The sequence below is a fragment of the Cygnus olor genome, chromosome 5 (assembly GCF_009769625.2).
Source record: "Cygnus olor isolate bCygOlo1 chromosome 5, bCygOlo1.pri.v2, whole genome shotgun sequence".
Taxonomy (NCBI): domain Eukaryota; kingdom Metazoa; phylum Chordata; class Aves; order Anseriformes; family Anatidae; genus Cygnus; species Cygnus olor.
The window spans coordinates 14,810,727-14,831,678 of NC_049173.1; the positions used below are offsets into that span (position 1 = coordinate 14,810,727).

Genomic DNA, 20,952 nt, shown 5'->3' on the forward strand with positions numbered 1-20,952 from the left:
ATTTGCCTTCAAAAAAAGAAAAACAATGCACCAAGACACTACCTACAGCAAGGAAGCACAATTTCAGCTGATACTCATCAATTCAGAAGTCTGATTCAATCAGCATGTCTAAAGCCATCTGTTAGAACTATGGCTTATTAATGTTAATTATTTTGGCTACAACAGTAATTTTCAATGTCTCGTTTGGAGATCTTCATGAGTTAATGTACTTACTCCACTTCACGTAGGTTCATGACAGGTAACTGAGAACAAACTTGTGGAAGCCTATTGCCAGTAACCGGAGAAGCACTGAACAGAAATCTGTACATCTACTTTCAGATTTTATTGGTTGGAAAAAATAGAAGAGGAATTAAAGCCATAAATAACATCAGCTGTGATGAAAGGGAGAAAGGATGGGCAAGATATAAAGATGATGAATCTGTTTGAAACAAGACAAGCAATTGCATGCTGTGAAAAATATATACAACACAAAGGTCCATTGTTTTAGGCAGGGTAATTATAATATGAAGACCGTAATCATCAGTGGTTTTAGCAGTTTAAAGAAGTTTTAGTCAAAAGGGGGCTACTTAAAGTTACTCACAATCAAGCATTTGGAGGATTGGGCTCATAGCTGATACAAGATCAATCAAGTGATGCACAGTTATTTGTAATTTTTTACTTTATTTCAAGGCAAGCTTAAACTGACAAGAAGAGAAATAGTGCCATCTGCTGACATAAGAAGTAGTCACTTGCAAGAAAAGCAAGCGTAACATACCAAGACTGTTGAAGTCTTTTAAGAACAGTTCAAAATTCTAAGGAAAATAAGTACAGCTCAAGATTGTATGCACATTTCTTCTCGGATTATCAGGTTATGATGAAGTCCTAATCAGAAAGTGAGGAAGGGATGCTCTTAAAGTGTTTTGGCAATAACCTCTGCCCCCTCCCACCTCCAGCCCACTGCACAATCCACCTTTCCCTTTCATCACGGGCTAGAATTCAACATCCATGCTACGTGTTACTTCCTACATCTAACATCATGCTTATTTACAAAATATTTATTTATGGACCTATTTTTCTAGGCCATACTGTATTTTGTAGTAGCAAAAAACTTAAGAGCCAAGTATAAATTCAGAGTAAAACCAGTTCTGTACATTCAGAAAAGTCAGGCAACAATGGGATTGTGCTGTTTTTATTGTGTTTTTCAATGGAGAATACATCATCTGTTTACAAATAGCTCTTGAAAAATACAAGGAGTACAGATACTATAAAACAAAGCAAACTCCAGTCATGAGACACTACGTACATCATGCGAAAGCAACAGTCTGATCTCCAGGTTATGAAAACTAGAATTAAAAAGTCACTATACAGAAAGGTTCCAAGTTTCCAGCTTGGCAAAACTTGGGTGCAGTTACATGAAACGTTTAATAAATGAAAAAGACTTTCTGATGTGTAAACAAAATGACAAGACTAAATTTGTGCCTGGCAATTTCGATCTAAACTCCATAGCTACACAAAATACACAGACACCTTGTACACTTCAACTGTTAATATAACCTTCTTTTTGGGGTGGACGACAGCAGGCTGCACAGGGCAAGGAAAAGAGAAGTATTGTAACTAGACACTTAGACAAATGGCAAAAAAAACCCTTCAGTTACTGCACAGCCTAAGTAAAAGATAAGCTACACTCTGACTTTGGAGAATTAATTTAGAAGGATAAGGGGAAGAGTGTAATAATTTAATTTTAACATGAAAGATGCACGTGTAAATAGGATGAGCACAATGAGAAGGGAGTTCATAAAACATGCTAATCAAAGTATGGGAAATATGATTTGACATCCCACGTATTTCAGACTAAGTAATAGTAACATGAAGTTTGTTATCTACATCTGGTATTACTGCTGATATCCCTCATGTTCCTCAAATACTGTTGTTCTTTGCCATGAGAGATTCAGTTCGTTCAAAAGAAAAAGTAGTTACTTATCTTTTTGATAGGACTACAGAACAAAAAATAGGAGTAAGAGAGCTTACTAGATGTCAAGTGCTTACTAGAAATATGATTTTTAAAAATTCAATGTTGTTCAATATGTAAAACTATTTTCAATGAGCCATCTAAAAATAAAAAGGTTAAAATCCTCTGGGAAAAAACTTTTTGCTTTTATTTAAAATTTGAACCTTTTTAACGCATACAGAACTTTTATGGAGTGTACAAAATCATCTTATATTTAGTGATTCGAAGGCCATCAAGACAGGTGTTATATTTCACAGGCACACATTTACTTAAACGCTTTAGTGATGGGACAAACTTCTGAATTTGTGCCTACAGGCCACAAGGTATTGTGATTATGTAAGGGGGGAAAAAACAATATTAGGGTCTGGCTTGTTTTTGTTTTGTATAGCTACTGTCCTTTATGGTGCATACAAGCTGCAATAAAAACCCCAACACTAAATGCAAAAGCTTTTCCCAAGAAATACAATAAAGGGTTCAAAAAGGAAATAAGGAGTTTGATTAGCTCAAAGGAAATTTTATTTGCTGTTTGACTGATGATCTGTATGCACCTTAAAACAATCCTATAAATAAAAGTAGACCACATCTTAACCATGTCCCACCAATACTGAAAACTTCCCAATTACTTCCTCGACATATGTCTTATTACCTCAAGATTGGACATTCCTCTTTAAAGGCTTACTGCTGCTTGATGGCAGTTGAACTAGTTATACTATACACTTTGTTTTAATGTAAAGTATGTCATAGAATGTCACCCAATTTGCTGATTACTACTACTGAAGAGATTCTTCAATAAAACGAAAGTGTATCAGCTGAAGATCTAAAATTAGTCATACTCCAATAAAAAAAGTACATAAAAGTGCATTCAAGGGATTCTTATGCCAGTTTTATCTCAATTTTGAAACAATGCATCAAACAAATTCAATCAGAATGTCAAATATGGCTACAAATAGTGTTCATGTTTTTAAAGGCAGTAATCCTTTGAAATATTTAATGCAACTGTTGCTAACACATTAATAGTACTCCTGGCTTCACATACTAACCTGGACTTCCAATCAAGTGGTGATTTTAGCCCAGAAAAAGTGCACAAAATATACCTAAATCCATTTCCGATCATGTTCTAGTCTTGCACCCTCTGTTCTCCTTTTTTTCTAGCATTAGAAGACAACAGGTTGAGTTGGCAGATATTGTTTATGGACCCCTGAGGTTGTTTTTACCGGTTCAATCTCAATTTTATTGAATTCTTGATAACAGGAATAGGATTTGCAGGGAGAGCAGGGATATCTGAAAGGTCTGTACTGGGTGTTTTCTGAAATGAAAAGAAAAAAGTTTGGTTTGTATATTTACAAAGTTAAAATACAAGGAAAATATTGTAGAAATTGGCACTAACTTTCAAAACAAAATAAATCTTTAAAAGAGTAATTAAGAATGCACCAAAATAAGAATAATTATAAACTATAAATACAGAAGCAGGATATTTCCTTTGCCAACACAGCCATTTAAAAAAAATTTCTTTCATAGTGTACATTTCCTTTTTCCACAACTGCAAGAAATTGGGAAGTGCTGCAGATAAAGTTGAGCCTACTAAAAACCTTTATTATAATAAAAACGTAACATCCACATAATAAGAGTACTTAACCAATGACATGTACATCAGATAGCATGTTTAAGATTTAAAGACTGCTTTGAATAATTTAGTGTTAAGCCCCACCCCTTTACAGATGAATGATGAAAAGCTGTTCCCTACACAAAACGCATCTTTTTTAAAATGTGCCTGTTTAAAAATTCTTAATGGCCAGACTTCTAACTTTTCATAATGATTTAGATTAACAAAGAAAAGGTATGATGAACTCTAAAACTGCTTTGACAGGGATAAGAATTTCACACTGAAAAAATAATCTGAACATTTTTGTCTCACTTAAAAGAATTAAATCCTGTTTGACAAATAAAGGAAAACACAGAAAAGGAATACAATATTTAATACAATTCATTAATTTCTCATAGGATAAGGAAGCCTCTATTTTCATGTTCTTTTGTTTTTTTTGAAGTTTTAAGTATTTATTCTCCACTCCTCCATATTGACATCACAATAACCCAGTTATTATGCATTACTTCCCATGATTTATCAGGAAAGTGTTTTACATTATAGATGTTCAAAATTAGTATTAAGTAAATTTTACGCATGGGAAAAATTGCATTAAAATGACCGCTCTTAATTGTTTCATTAAGGAATTAGCTGAGTACACACTGACTGATATGACAGCAAAGCACAATGCAACAAAGATTCAGAGCAAAATAGCTTTGATATCCCACCTTCCCCACCCACCCCACTGCACCCTGGAGCCCACTGTCTGGTTCATGCTGACCTACATTGTTTTCATCTCCTGCAACATGAGCAGTGCTCTAAAAGCCAATGAAAATACTGGAAAGGTGACAGAAGAGGCCCGCTGCACTTTTGTAGCTTCCAGATTACTTTTGCTACAGTAATAACTACTCAATTCATAAAAGCTGCAAAACTTTATATTAGCAATTATCCCTCAACAATATGCAAAATGAATGCACTATAAGATCTTTAAAGAAATTAATCTCCCTGAAGTACTTTTAAGCGTCCACATCACATCCACAGTTTCTGTTAAACAATCTTGGTAGCTTTATGCAGTACTGCTCATGTGGTTCAAAAAGCCTAATAACCAATACAATTAGTACTATTGCAATACATCTCCATTTTCAATCAATACGTTTCTTACACATCGTTTAATGAGTAAAGTATGCACATAATGCTTTGTGACAGTGAACTTTTAATCAGTAGGACAATAACAGAAATTTAAATATGCCACTAAATACATGTTCTCTAGAAGTGATTACAATATTAGGGACGTAAGTTTAAGAGAATGCCACAGAATGCTCCTTACACTCCTAACACCTACAGTGAATCAACACAGCTGGGTCATCAGGTTAGAACAGCTCTCTCCCCCTTCATACCAAGTATCAGGATCTGAAGTTAACATCTCAGACAATTCTCAGCCTCTACCAGGGTATCTGAGCAGCAGCTATTTAAAGCATTTGTTTCCTTGCTAGAAAGGATTATTCTGTGATGTGCAAAGCACAAAGGAATAAACTGAGCCCCTTACTTTGAAGGCACAATTCAGAAGAGCGAATCCAGCTTCGGTCAGTTTGTATGGCAAGCCATACATGTTTAGCTACAATGCACATTCAATAAGATCAATGACCATCTAAAACACAAAAATTGTGACAGTAACAACAAGCAACTTTCCATACAATTGGTTTATATTAAAAATTATAAATTCTTTGTTTTTAACATCTGGACTCATTTTAACTTCTATATTTTCAGCACAGATTAGCAAGAGAACAGATGCATAGGTTTTAAAACCAGTACCTGAGGAGCTTGTAAAGTTGTCTGAAGAGTTTCTGTTTGGGAATTAACATTCACTTCTGTCTCGAGTTGCTCCTTAAAAAAAAAAAAGAAGCATCACAGTTACACCATTTGTACTTCTAAAGCTACATACACTGAACTTACTTAACCATAATGCCTTAAGTTGTATATACACAACCTAAGTAAAAAAGGCAAGTATCAGTGCTTGCTACACTGATACCCACACTTCTATTACAATACAGAAATCACCACACTAAAGGATGTTTTGCTCACTAGGAACTCAGTATCAACACAAGATACATCACTTCTCATTTGTTGCTTGTTTAACCACCTATGCCTTTTATGCAGAATCTTACAGGAAAAGATTACATGACATTCAACTCATTAAAGTTGTATTATCAAAGACAACCATGTGAAACATTACTGTATTTCTTGCAAATCCAACTGCTTTTCCATTCCTTTGAATTAAGTAAACTACTTCAGTGCTTTGGAACTAAGCTTAAGTCACTGAACTATGTTCATAAACAGCTGAAGATCAGGACAAACCATCTCGTTTCAAGAACTGAACATCAACTTCATCACTTTAATTTTGGAGCAGCAATTCCCCACATACTGAGCAGTACAGACCAAATAGGTGCCCAATTATCCTAAGTCCCTACACAGAACATCATCTTCCTGTCCTTGCTTCTAGTTTTCAACTAGAAGGATTATGGACACTAATTTTTTTTATTTTTTTTTTGGGGGGGGGAGATTTGCAAGTAAATACTCTGGTTTTAGATTCAAACGGCTTGCATTTGTTACTGTGCAAATTGACAAGGAGTATAAGGCTAAATTCACTGTTCTGCCAAAATGGTTTTCCTGCTACTTTAGTGGGTTGGATCAGCTTTCTGGATAACCAGATGAATGTCAGAGACAGTTTTTCAGGTAAAACAGTAGGTCTGAATGGCTAGAACAGGACAGTGGGGCACTCTCCTTTTAATGAAAACAACCTTTTAAAATTGTACCACAGAATCAACCACACATATAGCTTTTCTCCATTAAATGCATTTTTGTATTAATTAAGAAGTTCATTCGTCCACATCCTACCATACATGTTCAAGGACGTAAGATTTAGAGGAGACTACAATAAAAGCTAACAGGATTACCTATATCTCTTTAGTGATCTGTATCCAGAGAATCTATTTTGGACATTAGGATTAAATTCTTATATGCATTTCTGCCTTAACCTGTCTTGAGTTCAAAGAGATTTCAAGGTGGCTACATAAGATTTCTCACTGAAGCGCAGGGAAACTGAACCAAAGCAGTTAAGCATTACAAAATATTTTAATTTTGTGGCATATTTTCCTCAGTATTCCAAAAGTAATAAGACATGCCCAATAAAAACAGTATAAGCTTCTACAGAATCAGAGGTCTTTTCCAAACTGAATGATTCTATAAGATCATCTGGTCCAACCTTGAACCCAGCACTCAAGTCCACCACTAAACCATGCTACTAAGTTCTACTTCTACACATTTCTTAAAGTTCTCCAGGGATGGTGAGACTCAACCACTTCCATGGGCAGCCTCTTCCAATGCCTCACAACTCTTTCAGTAGAGAGATCTCTCCTAATATGCAACCTAAACCTCCCCTGGCACGACTTGAGGCCATTTTCCTTTGTCTTCCCCTGTTGGTGCTTGGGAGAAGAGCCCAATCATAAGGTCTCCCCTGAGCCTCCTTTTCTCCAGGCTAAACAACCCCAGCTCCCTCAGCCATTCCTCATAAGGCTTGTTCTCTAGACCCTTTATCAGCTTCATTGCCCTTCTTTGGGCACTCTCCAGCACCTCGATGTCCTTCCTGTAGTGAGGGGCCCAAAACTGAACACAGTACTTGAAGTGCAGCCTCACCAGAGCTGAGTCTGGAGGGACAACCACTTCCTCAGTCCTGCTGGCCACACTATTCCTGATAGAAGCAGGACGCTGTTGGTCTTCCTGGCCATCTGAACACACTGGCTCATATTCAGCCAGCTATCGACCAACACCCCCAGGCCTTTTCTGACGGGCAGCTTTCCAGCCACTCTTCCCCCAGCCTGTAGCATTGCATGAGGTTGCTGTGCCCCAAGTGCAGGACCCAGCACTAGGCCTTGATGAACCTCATACGGTTGGCCTCAGCCCATCGGTCCAACCTGCCCAGATCCTTCTGTAGAGCCTCCTACCCTTCAGCAGATCAACACTCCTGCCCGACCTGGTGTCTAAACTTACAAGGAGTGCACTCAATCCCCTTGCCCAGATCATTGATAAAGATATTGAAGAGAACTGGCCATTACTGAACCCTGGGGGACACTGCTAGTGACCGGCCTCCAACTGAATTTAACTCCATTCAAGACTCTTTGGTCCCAGCCACCCAGCCACTTTTTAACTCAACAAAGAGTTGCCAGTTTCTCCAGGAGAATAGTGTGGGAAAGGGTGTCAAAAGCCCTACTGAAGTCTAGGTAGACAACATCCACAGCCTTCCCCTCATCCACTGAGTATGTCACCTTGTCATATGTTGCCTTGTCATAGAAGGAGACCAGGTTTGTGAAGCAGGACCTGCCTTACATAAACTCATGCTGACTGGGCCTGATCACCTGGTTGTCCTGTAAGTGCTGAATAAGGCTAAGGACATAACATTACCCTTTTCACTTACCAGTAAGCAAAAATATTGTCTACTAAATTACAATATACTAGAGGGGCATGGCTGGTTCTCTGAAAGTCTCAATAGGCTTTGATATAACTTCATTAAATAATTTCTATACTGGAAAAAACTTTACATACTACCATTTAATTTTTTTTTTCCCCAAAAACTAAGAAGTGAGCAGGTTAGCACCTGGCTTCAGGATTCTCAGCCCAAAGTGCAAAAATCCCAATGGAATGCATAGGACGTGTTCTTTAACTGAGTAACATACATAGAATTTGGACTGCAGGCGAAGCAAGACACACAGACATTTCTGACCTAAAAAAGTTAAACTTTTTTTTTTGCTGTGCTATGTGGTGTGAATGACCAAAGAAATCCTTATCTTTTGTAACCATGGATTTGGGCTCAGGTTAGCAAGTAACTAATGATGGCAAGTAACGTACTGCAATTCATTAACATACACTTTGAAAAATAACATATAATTTTGATGTCTTTAGTGGAGAGTCTATACTATATCTACAAACACTATCAGTCATTCCTGATAAATAGGGGAAAAGCCCAGTAATTTTCACAAGGAGTACAAATTAATATAGACGTTATATGGTCTGGCCATACATACCTTAGTTTCCATTTTTTCATGCTCATTCAGATCTATACAGCTAGAATCTTCACTTATTTCATCCTGCTGAAATGCAAGCAAACATGAAAACTATTTAAAAAACATAAAAACATAAGTAAAAAAATCATCAAGAAAATAAGAGGTCAAAGGGTTTTCAGACAGAATTAATTATAAGAATTAACATGTTATACTCAAAAAATTGCTTTTAAGATAAGAATTTAGCATATATTTGCTAATGCAGTAAATGTGGCACATTAAGAGTATCAGCATAATAAAAACAACACTAACACCTAAGCAAGCTGAATACATGAAGAAGCTACGCAATCTGATAGGACATGCACACACTATTTAACAAAATATTTGAAACCTGGAATATGAGAATCAGCACTCTGCAGCAGAAATGGATATTCAAAGTTTTGGACACTACTATGTTATAATCTTAAAATCCCAAATACCTCTTCAATTTTTATTTTCTTGGGAGACTCTTCTTTATGAGGAGAAGATGTCCTTTTCACTGCTGTGACAGGGCTAGGTGTTTTTTGTTGCAACATTTCCTGAAGTTCTGGGTGATGGATTTATTGGATGTGCTGAGGAAACAACTCTGGAGATGGTAGGCTTTGGTGGTGGAGAAATGGCTGGCTGTGTGGCAGTTTGAGGAATGCTTTCACTTGAAGTACCTATGGGTAAATAATTTTAAAAGCTTCAGCAGGATTATGTTTGACAAACATTTCAGTTCAATCACTGATGTTTCGGGTTGCTATTCAAAACCACTGTTATCAAGTAGGCTTCAAGGAAGCGGTACAATTAATAGTAAAAGCATCTCATTTAGAACAGCACAGTTTAATTTCAATTTCTTTCTGAAAGAGAATTCACGTACCAGACACAGGATAGCCATGTCAGTGACACTCTGCTAGGTCTAATTACCCCTGCTAAACAGCAGAGTATATGGTAGCCCAGATGGAGCTTTGCGCTAATATAGCTATATTCTTGGTACCCAAAGAAGTTTTATTATTTCTGTACTTAATGCACTAAGAGTGCCTTAAATCAAATCCAAGAGGAATCTGATGCTCCCTTTTTTTCTTTTTTTTCTTTTTTTTTTTTTTTAAACACAAACCTTAAGTTTATCATTGCTCAGGCTCAAAGCATGCAATTATGGATATGAAGTCATCAGGGAGCGCAAGAAAGATCTGACATTCTCTAGACACTTTTGAAAAATGCTCCATGTGACAAAGCTATACCCCATCAATTGAGGCCTACCTGAAACCAGTACGTGCACACAGGATGTTTTTCTCAGCCCCAGAATGAGAAAAAAAAAGTTACACTGCAATTTTTTTTTCCACTAACCACCATCATGTGATTGCTTTTCATTAATCAAAATGCAAGAACAAACTTTTGCTTCCAAATCCAAAAACAGTCATGCCACTTAAACTACATTTAGTGCTCATGAACTCATTTACTCATATTGATGCACCTGGGACAGGATAAAAAACTGAAAAGAAAAAGACATCCTACATGTCTGAAGTTGGAGAGATTTCATCTTGAAAGGCTAACTGGTCCGTCCCCTTCTGTATCTATTTCTGACTTGTGCCATGTATACAGCTAAACTTCCAGCAAGTCAGCTACTTTGTTAGGTAAACGTTTTCACCAGATGCCTTTGTAAAAATAAATGCAAAAATTGCTCTTGCAGATTTAGGTAAGGGGTATTTTTTTTTTCTCATTAGACTGACTGACCTGTACACATCCTCCGTATTAGGTCAATGGAAAACTTTATTGTTAGTGTGAATGGCAAACAGATCCGTAAGAATAAACAAGTATTGCTACATAAAGTCTTCCACCATGATTTTCTGAGTCTTAAAAATCTTAGTTATAAAATATCTGTATATCAAGGAAAACACGTTACAGCATATTACAAAAAAAATCAACAGAAACAACATACTATGCCATTTGCCTTACCCCCTGAGCTTTCACTGGAATTTGTTTGTGGCACAGTGACTTCAGAAGCCTGTATGTTGGTCACAGATGCTGCTGTTACAGCTGGCGCAGGACTGCTTCTGCTAAAAGAGAAAAAAACAAAAACACTGAACATGAGTAAAGCAGGCCTATGGTGACATCCACTTTTCACGATGTGTGTGTCCAGTAACAATAGCTGACAAAATTTTATGCACATTACAGAGCACAACACAAAACTATGTCATAGTATGAAGACAGAAATGAGCGTTGTCAACCTAGTATCAAACTTAAGCAACAGAAACTATTTCAGATATTTAATAGGAATCACTTCCGAGACAACTTTTTAATCGAGTAAGAAGTTGCATTAAAAACAAAAAAGGCTAAAATTAAGGCAATGTCTGACCAGATGAGGTACAGGGGGAAATATTACAATTATTTTCCCCAAAGGATGGAACGAGAACAATGTAGATGTAGAAGGACTGGAACAGAAAGCCTGTTTTCAATCTACACACTCAGTTATGACTATAATGTAGACATCCTGAGCAAAGCCCCAGGATTACACATGATAAAGTAATTTTTATTTCTTTTTCATGAAATAGGGTAGCAGTACGTGTTTAAAAACCAACACGTGGCAAGTTTTACTTTGAATATGATATCTTATATCGTGCTTGGAAATTATATAGACTTGCTCTAATAGCACGGTCAATGGCATCAAGTATTGAAAATCATTTACCAAGAAAGACCAGCTAAAAGAGCACTTGCGAAAAGGAGCAAGTCCACTGAAGTATTTTGCCCTTCAAATATCCAGTAATACACACTTAATACTGCACAACCGTAGGAAATCAATGTTATTAACTTCTGCGTATCAAGCAGACAAACTTGAGAATTTTCAAAGTCAGAATCCCATTTAGTTGTGCAAATCTAAGTTTAATAGGAAAAGACTTAAAACACAAAATTTTGGTTTAAAAAACATTAGAGCGCACATTTTGAAAAATACAAGGGTAAATTTTGTTCCTAAGCTTGATTTGCATTAATACCATCAGTAATAGAAGTAGCACTACTCATTTCCCCAGACAGAAAGCCTGTACTTCACTACTGTTTGACATTTTGATCAAAAACTCAAGTAGATCTTCCTCATTATCACACCTCAATTTCATGCTCACTACTTCTCACCACCTTGTTACTAAACTGCCCCCAAGTTTTTATTTCACCTTTTCTAAACTCATTTACCCAACCTTGTAACTACTCCCCAACTGAAGTCTAACGCCATGCTCCCCATGCCACAAATTATGTCCTACTCCAGTGTTCAAACTGGAAAGACAGATGCCTGAAAGTTCCAATTTGGAACATTTACACCTTGACATACAGCAGTATCTCATGCATGCAGTATTTGCTACGCTTTTAATACAATTCAGGAAAAAAAACAGTCAAGACTGAAAGCTTTCATTACCCCTGAGAACTTCCAGAACTGTTCAATGGACTCGTCTTCATAGCACTAGTAGGTGAAGGCACAGACGTGCTGTTATCACTATCCATAGACAAGTCTAGGCTGCTGTCATTCAGAGCTGTCAATCTGACCCCTTCTGTTGAATGCTGCCATCCACAAGACAAGAAAATTATGTTAGTCTAAATGCTTAAAAAATCAACTGAGATTCAAATGACACAGTTATGCAAACTTACTATCCATTAATTCTGTGAAGAAAAAACAAACGAGAGGTGATTTAACAGGGATGAACTTACACCATGAATTAAGCATCTGTGTGTGCACTGAACATAGTTATGCAAGTACATTTTTAGAAGAAACCTGAAAAAAGGAGCATTAAAAAATGCAAAACAAATGGACAGCTTTCAAATCCTTTTGTATGTAAATAACCCTCCATCACATCACTATAAGTATTTACATTTTCCATGTTCACAATTCAGGTAAAGATTCTACCTAACCAATGATGTTTAAAAACAGAAGATAAACTGTTACTATATTTAGTGACTGTAATTTTGGCTTTATTTCAAGTTTCTTTTTCTTCTGGGCTTACAGATGCTGCTTTCACTAACTTCAAAATTGATGTGATGTACCCCACAAATTAGACTTTTGAAAGAACACAATGAATACAAAGAATTTAGAGACTGATTTAAACTTCAGACAGTTGAAGGATCAGCGCTGAACATCAGTGGAGGACAAAAACCCTCTCATGTACTACTTAAAGAGATGCATTAACATAATGTTTTCTAATCTGAAATGGACTGAAACAAAGTACAAATTTGTTTGTAACCCATTTCCTATCCTTTAAAACAAAGTGTTTTATATTAAACAGCTATAATAATAAAGCATGTTATTCAGAGATTGTTTTGTGAAGAGCAAAACCATTACATAAACGTGTATTATTCTAGATTAAGCTGATATAAAGAAGCAGAGACTTGAAAATAAATTGTTAAATTCCATATTCTACCCCCTTCCTCCACTGAAAGGGAAAAACATATCCAACACAACTTAATTCAAAAATTAATTACATCTTTCTCTTGTATAGCCACAGAGGTAATCTGCAGATTGGGGCAGAAAACCCTTGCTAGGCAATAGGCAATTTTCTGATGTCAAAACTGTCTTTTACATCTTTTACTCTTAATTTAAAAAACATACAATATCAAAAATTGCCAAATTGCAGGTTGAAGAATACCTTCCTTCAAATTATCCTTGAAGTATTCAACAGCAGTTACACCAACAGACATATAAAAAACCAGCATCAAGCTCAACATTCTGTTCTGCTTCTATTTGATGACTTGCAATTTTTCATTTACGAGACTTCCAGAAACATCTGAGTAATAACAATGTAGAGGAAAAAGCTTGAGAGCAGGAATTGCTTGATTGATAATTATATTGGTATTGTTACAGATGCCTCCTCTAGCTGACGTGCATGGAAAAATGGCAAGAGAGCTTTAAAGCCTTATAATTACCTACTTTAAATCTGTTTAGTTTAGGAATGCCAACAAAAGATGGTAATATTTCAGCCAGCAATCTTAAGTGAATAAACAGAGCCAAAGACACTATCCATAGTGTTGACATTCTGGGAAATCTAGTGTAACGTTTAGTGCATCCAGTAATACTGCTAAGAGTCAACAAGATCACATTGCTTATAAAACTAAGCTTTCAAAACATGACTTAAGTTCTTTGATGAGTAAATCTAAAAGGCTGGGAATCATTTCCCAATGGCTTTTTTCTTCACTGTTCTCATATTAGTCAAGTTTACCTTTTTCTTTTTCTGAAGCACGTGATTAGGTAGCAGTTGATGAAGTTGCTTACGTTTCACATGCCTTGCAGCAATCTTCATATCCATCTCAAACATCTTGCTGTTTATTGCTTGCCTATAAACTGCAGAATTAGAATAATATCAATATGTATTGAAGCATTTTGCAAAGTCCACTTATTCGCCCAGGAAGAAACAGTTTGTGTTACAGAATATTTGTCACCCTCAGGAACAGGTATATTGTTTCCTTGTTCTGGAACAAAAAAGTGAACTGTCTACTATGTCAGCACAAATATAACACGACTTGCTTTAAAAAAAACGACAAACGTGGTTCTCTAAATTGTATTTTTAACTAGTTTTAACAGTGACAGATCATAAGACAATTCCTCATTTCATCTCAACTGGACTACAGATAGAAAATAAGACATCCTCATAGAAACCTACTTTTCATCTGTATATGGATCTTAAAGATATCTTGGTTATGTTAAATCAGATGCAACGCAAACATCTGATTTATGTCTGCTCTTGAAAACATTTTTCCTTCCTTCCCAACTAAGGGAAGAAATTAAAATACAAAGTTGTCACAATCCAGACTATTCTGAATTTATACCCAGTAGAAGTTATGTCAGTGGACAGGATATAAAAACCTCACATTAAACAGCTTGTAAAGAGGACTACAGAATATTCTTCACTGGATATTCTTCACTTTCCATCAACTGCTGGAAAACTTAACAGGAAATGACTGGGTTGACATTAGGAAAATGCTCTAAAAAGTGCTTTTCAGGACTATGTCAAGATAATGTAAATCATGAGTAAAGCACATGCTCAACTACATGTTTCCTCACTTCCAGTCTCACCAAATCTCAGAAATCCAGATGATAGCTTGCATTTATGTAGTACTTGAACCTACTCTTTTAACTCTGTAAACATGTAATACTTGGATCTTAACTGCAGTTTGTTTAAAGAGGTAAATCTGTCTAAGGTAGTGTTACGCTCTGCAGAGTCACACTCTTTAGTTGTCAACAATTCACTCCTTACAAGTGCCTTACAAATTTCTTACATACATTTTAAGTGATTTTCATGAATCAAAAAAGTTAACATCAAAAATTTGTCAAAATATTTCTTGCACTGAGTGTTAGACACAAAACTAAAACCTATGGAACCAACTAGCTAGTATGAAATATCATGGAATAAAAGCCATTTTACTCTAGAGTCTACTAGATAACCAGTTTTAACCCACTGTTAAATTCAGTTTCACCAAATATGAAAACACTTAAACTATACATACTGTCAAAATGAGGTTAGGTTCAGTTGATTCCATATGATATCAAATTGTTGCTGCTTAACAAAGATCACAATATAATTTACCATTTTAGTGAGATCTGAAAGATTTTTGTTCACTTTAATCAATTTTTCTACGTCTAGATACAATTCTACTCCTGAAAGACTAGATTATGAAACAAAAACAAGTAACAGCATTAAACAAGCTTAAAAACCAAACATTTAGAATGAAGAACTCACCTGTGTCTGTAAAAGACTGAATGTCGTAAGTAAGATCAACGCTTAAATTTTCAGAATTTTCGGTTTTCTTGAACACCAACCCAATCACCCACATTGTACGGTATTCTTCCCTGCAAAATTTTATATTAAACACTCATAGTTCTGACAGAATAACTGAATAATCTAGCAGTTATTTGCTTCAACAGCTAATTTTATATTTTGCTCCACTAGCACTGGGAAACTAGACATAAAAAGGCAAAAAACAGAAATTAACTTGATGACCTTGCCTTTTCATTTGCAATGCAGAAAAGTAACAAATAAGACACACCTATTTCCCAAACTTAACGAATTAAATTATCAGTAAATGATTTCATTTAATTGTGCTTCTGCAGATTGATTCTCTCATTTACAGGAGTTACAACGAGCCATTGTAACTGTACAGGAAAAGCAGCTTTTCAGTACCTTATCCTGAAGTCAAAATACTTATGTATTTCCCAACTAAACAACTTCAATATTGCTACCTAAACTTCTCTTCAGCTTTCAAGTTTCTCAGCTGTAACTGACTGCAAAGTGCAGTTTTCAGGTAAGAAGCACTTCCCTTTGACAGCTCACCTTCACAGAGTATACATAGAAAATGAACAGCTGAAGACATTTTGTTTTAGCTACACGTATTTTCCCTGTAAGTCAATTTCAGAACTATCCCGCTTTCCAAACAATTAATGAACAAATTTGAAAGGCAGGTGAAGAAATATAATTATTGATATTGGGAAAATAACCTTTCCTAAAAGGCTTGTACATACCAAGCCCTCTGAAATAAGAGCTACTAAGTCTGATTATGCATACAGCTATTAACTATATTTACCCATTAAAATGGTGCAGAAGATTTACTATCTGCTTTTACAGATTTTCACTTGGAACAAATTTAACTTATGTTTTGTTTATTTATTTATTTAAGGTAACAGCATACTGTCATTTCAAGCATTTGATCTCTGGGAAAAAAACTGTAGATGGTAAAGAAGGATTTTCAGATATTCCCTACTTCCCCACTCTCACACTTCACAAAAAAATACAAGTCCTTATAAGATAATTACAACACTAGATAGAAAATAGAGTCTTAAAAAGGAGTGTTCTGCTGCTCCCTCCTCTCCCACTCATAACAATGATCACAGGTTTTGGGGCTAAAAGGGGAAACAAGTGGAAATACAAATATAATTCTAAGCAATTTGAAGTGCTTGGTATTCTCTCCACTGTTCCCAATCTATAAGAACTCTAGCATCAGCAATTAGCAAGTTTAAACGATATGCATCTAAACTGCTAAATTTAATAACATCACATTTACTTATTCAAGACTCACTTCTACTGTGCCTGATGTTCTACTCGATTCTCAGCACTGCCTTGTAATTAGAACTGTCATACCAACTGATACCAGATGCTCAAACAACAGCAGCTAAGTAGTGGTAGCTAACAAGGAGTTAGTATTATTAGCAATTATGCAATTAATACAGTTATCAGAAAAATAACATTCTTTCCTTAAAATTATTTTCTGGGTTAGAAACATTCTTATACAGAAGAAAGAACATCTGATTTTACAAAGAGTTCTTCAGAACATCTTACAACTCTATGATGTTAGATGCTCTCACTAAAAATTAAACCATTTAAGACTAAAAAAGTTAGTTTATTGATTAATGTATTGTCATTTTAGCAAAGCAAGTTCCTCACCGTTACATGAGAAAACAGTAGTTTTGCTTACTTGTCAGGATTCTCCTTGGGTGCTGGGAATGACTGTGGATTCACATGAGCCAGTGTAATGAATTCATTCTTCTCCAGGTTTCCAACTAGAATACGGATTTTTGATTCCACCAATCCCACCCTGCATAAATGTCATTTATTAGCAAGTTCTCATTAATATGAAATAGAAACTTTATATTAGGCAAAAATCCTCAGCATTGTTTACTGAAGTATTTGAGACTACAAATGAATTAGCACACACACATGACAGATTAATTCAAATCAATAAGCCAAGTAAGCATGTTATAAAAATAATGCAAAGCAGGCTTAAGAAAGCCCTGAAGCTCTATGGCCTGCTTTTACAAATGGAGTTAAACAGCGATGGATAACACATCAGTAACAGGCAGGCAGCAAGAAACTCCCATGTATTTCTCCAATATCTTTTGGCTTTAGATGTTGAATTTAAGAGATGAGGAAGTTTCCAATACCTGACAATGTTAAATCTTCTTTAATAAGAAAGAAGAGCAGAAATGGGAAAAGGTATTTTTGATTTGAGAAACCTTATTTCTAGAGATTGAAAACAGACCTAGTCACACTGTTAATTAAAATGCATAAAGCTTAAGAAAATAGGATTTGTAAAGTGAACCCGGCAGCGTTGTAAAGAAGCAAAATTCAGCCAATTTACTCCCCAGTTCTTCATCTTATTGTTTTCAGAAACATACCAACTTCACTTAATTTTATAACAGTGAAGTTGCACATTTTCATTAAAAGATAGGCTAGAATTGAACCCAAGTATGACAGTTTGTTTGTTGTTGTTTTTTGTTGTTGCTTTAAAATAGCAAGCATTATACTCACCATTCTAGTCGCTGTTTTTCTGTCGGTGCGCTTGCTAGAAGTACAATATAATGCCTTTGGAGATAAAGACAATATGCTATTCTATTTATGCTTCTAAAACTAGACATTCAAGCTTTATTATTAAATTTCTCAATACATTTATATTGCAAACTATGGATTGTTAGTTTAAGTACATACCCTGTAAATAAAAAGTAGAGAAGGGGGCTACGCTCCCAAGCACATGAATAACAGTTCTCAAAACATTTCAGCTTTTAGGGACACTTGAAACTACACTTTAATACCAGTAACCTTAATAAAAGGCTAGCAACGTAGAACCAGTTGAAAAACAGTACAGAAGCTTCAATACCTAATGAGAACAAGGATTTAATCTACTACTGTTGAATCTTTTCAAGTAAAAAGAATTGTTCACAATTATTTGTACATAAATCTGTTGTCTTACAATATTTCTGAATAGTTAGATGAGTGGTTAGCATATATTCATTTGTCAAAGACAGAAGTAAAATTATGACTGTGGTTTACAAGTTTAATATCCTCATTTCAGAGCTGTCTAAAGATACTTATCTGCAACTTCACAAACTTTCCTCTAATGATAATTGTTAAGCTCCCAATTATATTCCAGGATAACCAGTGTATACCCTCTGTAAATTTCATAGAAAGAGTATATAAAACAAAAATAGTATTTTAAATCGGTGAAACCAAGGGATGGTGGAAGGAGAGATGACTACTGTGAACTTCAATACAAATCTTTCTAATCGAGCTCATTATTGTGGGGCAGGTAGAAAACTTTCATGTCTACAATCATTTTTTTTCCAAAGTTTAGGATGTTAAAGTTGACTTCCCAGCTAAATCACCAACTTGCCTTTACTCACTATACTGATATGGTCCATTAGGTTATTTTCTGAGGAGGATTTAAAGGTCAGTAGTAACATAAATGATTATACCATAGCACTTTTACCTCATATAAAGTAAAGCAAAGTCAGTGTTGGTGAAAAAATATGGTGCAAAGAGTCCTCTGATGCTATAGGCCTTCACACCGTAACAGTAGATCAAAATCAAAAGACCAAACTGGTAACTACACATTTCTATATTTATACATATAGGCGGAATATGGTGTAAAAAGGGAGAAGAAACACTGATAAATGCTACTCCTTTATAAATGCTAGTCCTTTAAACTCAGTCAGCAAATGTCAGTGAACTATGAGGATTCAAAAGGAGAGATCTGAAGAGACTTCTTCCTCTTTTAAATAGCATGGTTTGTCTATTTATTTTTGCATTTTGGCAGTATTTACCTCTTAAAATAAAAGACGTTAAGGAGTTTTTCATTTTTTTTACTGCAAACATCCTCCTTTCAATTACTTGTTAAGATACCACAACTCAATTATTCATATTCCTAAAAACTCTGAATTATTGCTTTAAAAAAAGTAAGAGAAACGCAACAGATTTTTCCCAGAATGTTAAATCTGAGAAAACACACATTCTGCCAATTCAACTGGAATTCAGCAATGTTGCAGAAACACTTTAAAAAGAAATTAGAATAGTGGCCTTTTCTCAAATTTTGTGCAAGTTACTCATTTCTATGAGTTTCTTTTTAAGGAGCACTAGAAAAGCAACTGTCATCCATGTAAGATTCCTGCATCAAACACACACACTTGCAGAATGCATTTAGTGGAAAAGACAACTGAAGCTTTTTGTTGTTTTTAACCACATATGAACTGAAACAGACAGATCTGCAAGTATTAGAAGGACCTAATTTTTCCATGTAATTACCAAAAGCTGCTCTTAAAAACATACTACTACTAAAAAACTTCGGACACCAAATCCATGCAATGTTTTCTAAGTCTGAACTAGCTGGTGAGCTCCTTAAAAAAAAAAAAATAAGCCTTAATTATGAGAGTAATTATTTGATATTTTTGCTTAGGTAATGCTGGCTGTAATATTTAACTGAAAAATAAGAATATTTAATTCCCACCTCCAGCACAGCAAACACATTTGTTAAACAGTGCTGAGGGGGAATTAATCACTGGAAATCTGCTACTTCCACTTCCAGTAAGGCAACTTTAAAGCAGCTTGTACTTTTAATACATACTTTAAGGTCCATAAAGGTGCATAAAGGTTTGCATTAAACAAGGGCTCAAGGTCTCATTGGTAAATTTTACAAAGGCAAGATTAGTTATTAATTCTTCATTTCCAATTTTATCACAAAAAGTACATCTAACACAGAAGTATCCATTACTTCACAATAAAGAAAAGACAATTTTGAAGCTAAGCTTCCATCTCAATGGTGTTTAATATTATATCAATATACATAGCATTATTTTAAAGTATTCATTTTTAAAAGAAACTGGTGCTTCTTCCCTCCCACCATCTCCCTGTTACCATTGTTTTTATGGAAAAAAAAAGGTAGATATTATGTAATTGTCTTATAAAACACCTGGACCTACAAAATACGTATTTTTAAGTCATACTCTTTTCTGAAAAGCCTGAGGGCACATGATCTTGTTTATTCAAGTTTATCTGCATTAAAGCTTCCCAGGATCTACACTTTCACTAAAGCACTGGATAATTTAAGTCCTATCAAGGCAAGTGTTCTAAGTACCTTTTTAAAAGGTATGTTTATCTATTTAGAAGGACATATCTTTTTAACAGAGAAACAATAGATTAGAGGTCATTAAATGAATGTCATTTCTCTTATCACCACACTGTCCTCTTGGTTTTAAGTTCTAATCATTTCATTCTCCTGTAACTCTTCATTAGTAATATTTTATGTCTGAAATCATTCCTGTCGTTTCCCTGTAAAATGCAAGTATATGATGTCATTGTTCTACCACCATCTGCAAATTTAAAACCAGATAAAGGGGAGATAGCACATTACAACTTCCTAACTCCAAATAATCGTTGACATTAAAAAAAAGAGAAGATTTTCCTGTTTTCCTAATCTACAATAGACTCCTTCCATGCAGGTATGCAGTAGCCTCCAGATTTCCTTAGCCACACACATCCTTCAAGTTTGCTTATTTTAAGCAGGGCCAGTAA

At 35.3% G+C, this 20,952-nt stretch overlaps 1 protein-coding gene across 1 annotated transcript in view; it reads right to left on the reverse strand.

Moving 5' to 3' along the window:
• Positions 1-1,152: 1,152 nt before the first annotated feature.
• The window catches only part of PAPOLA (poly(A) polymerase alpha), a 43,187-nt gene continuing 23,387 nt past the window's right edge, over positions 1,153-20,952 (reverse strand). The window contains 11 exon segments of the mRNA XM_040558139.1: positions 1,153-3,293; positions 5,382-5,453; positions 8,648-8,710; positions 9,103-9,187; positions 9,189-9,324; positions 10,601-10,701; positions 12,048-12,190; positions 13,840-13,961; positions 15,358-15,467; positions 17,087-17,206; positions 17,920-17,995. Coding sequence (XP_040414073.1) covers positions 3,198-3,293; positions 5,382-5,453; positions 8,648-8,710; positions 9,103-9,187; positions 9,189-9,324; positions 10,601-10,701; positions 12,048-12,190; positions 13,840-13,961; positions 15,358-15,467; positions 17,087-17,206; positions 17,920-17,995 — 1,124 coding nt within the window. The 3' untranslated portion in view covers positions 1,153-3,197.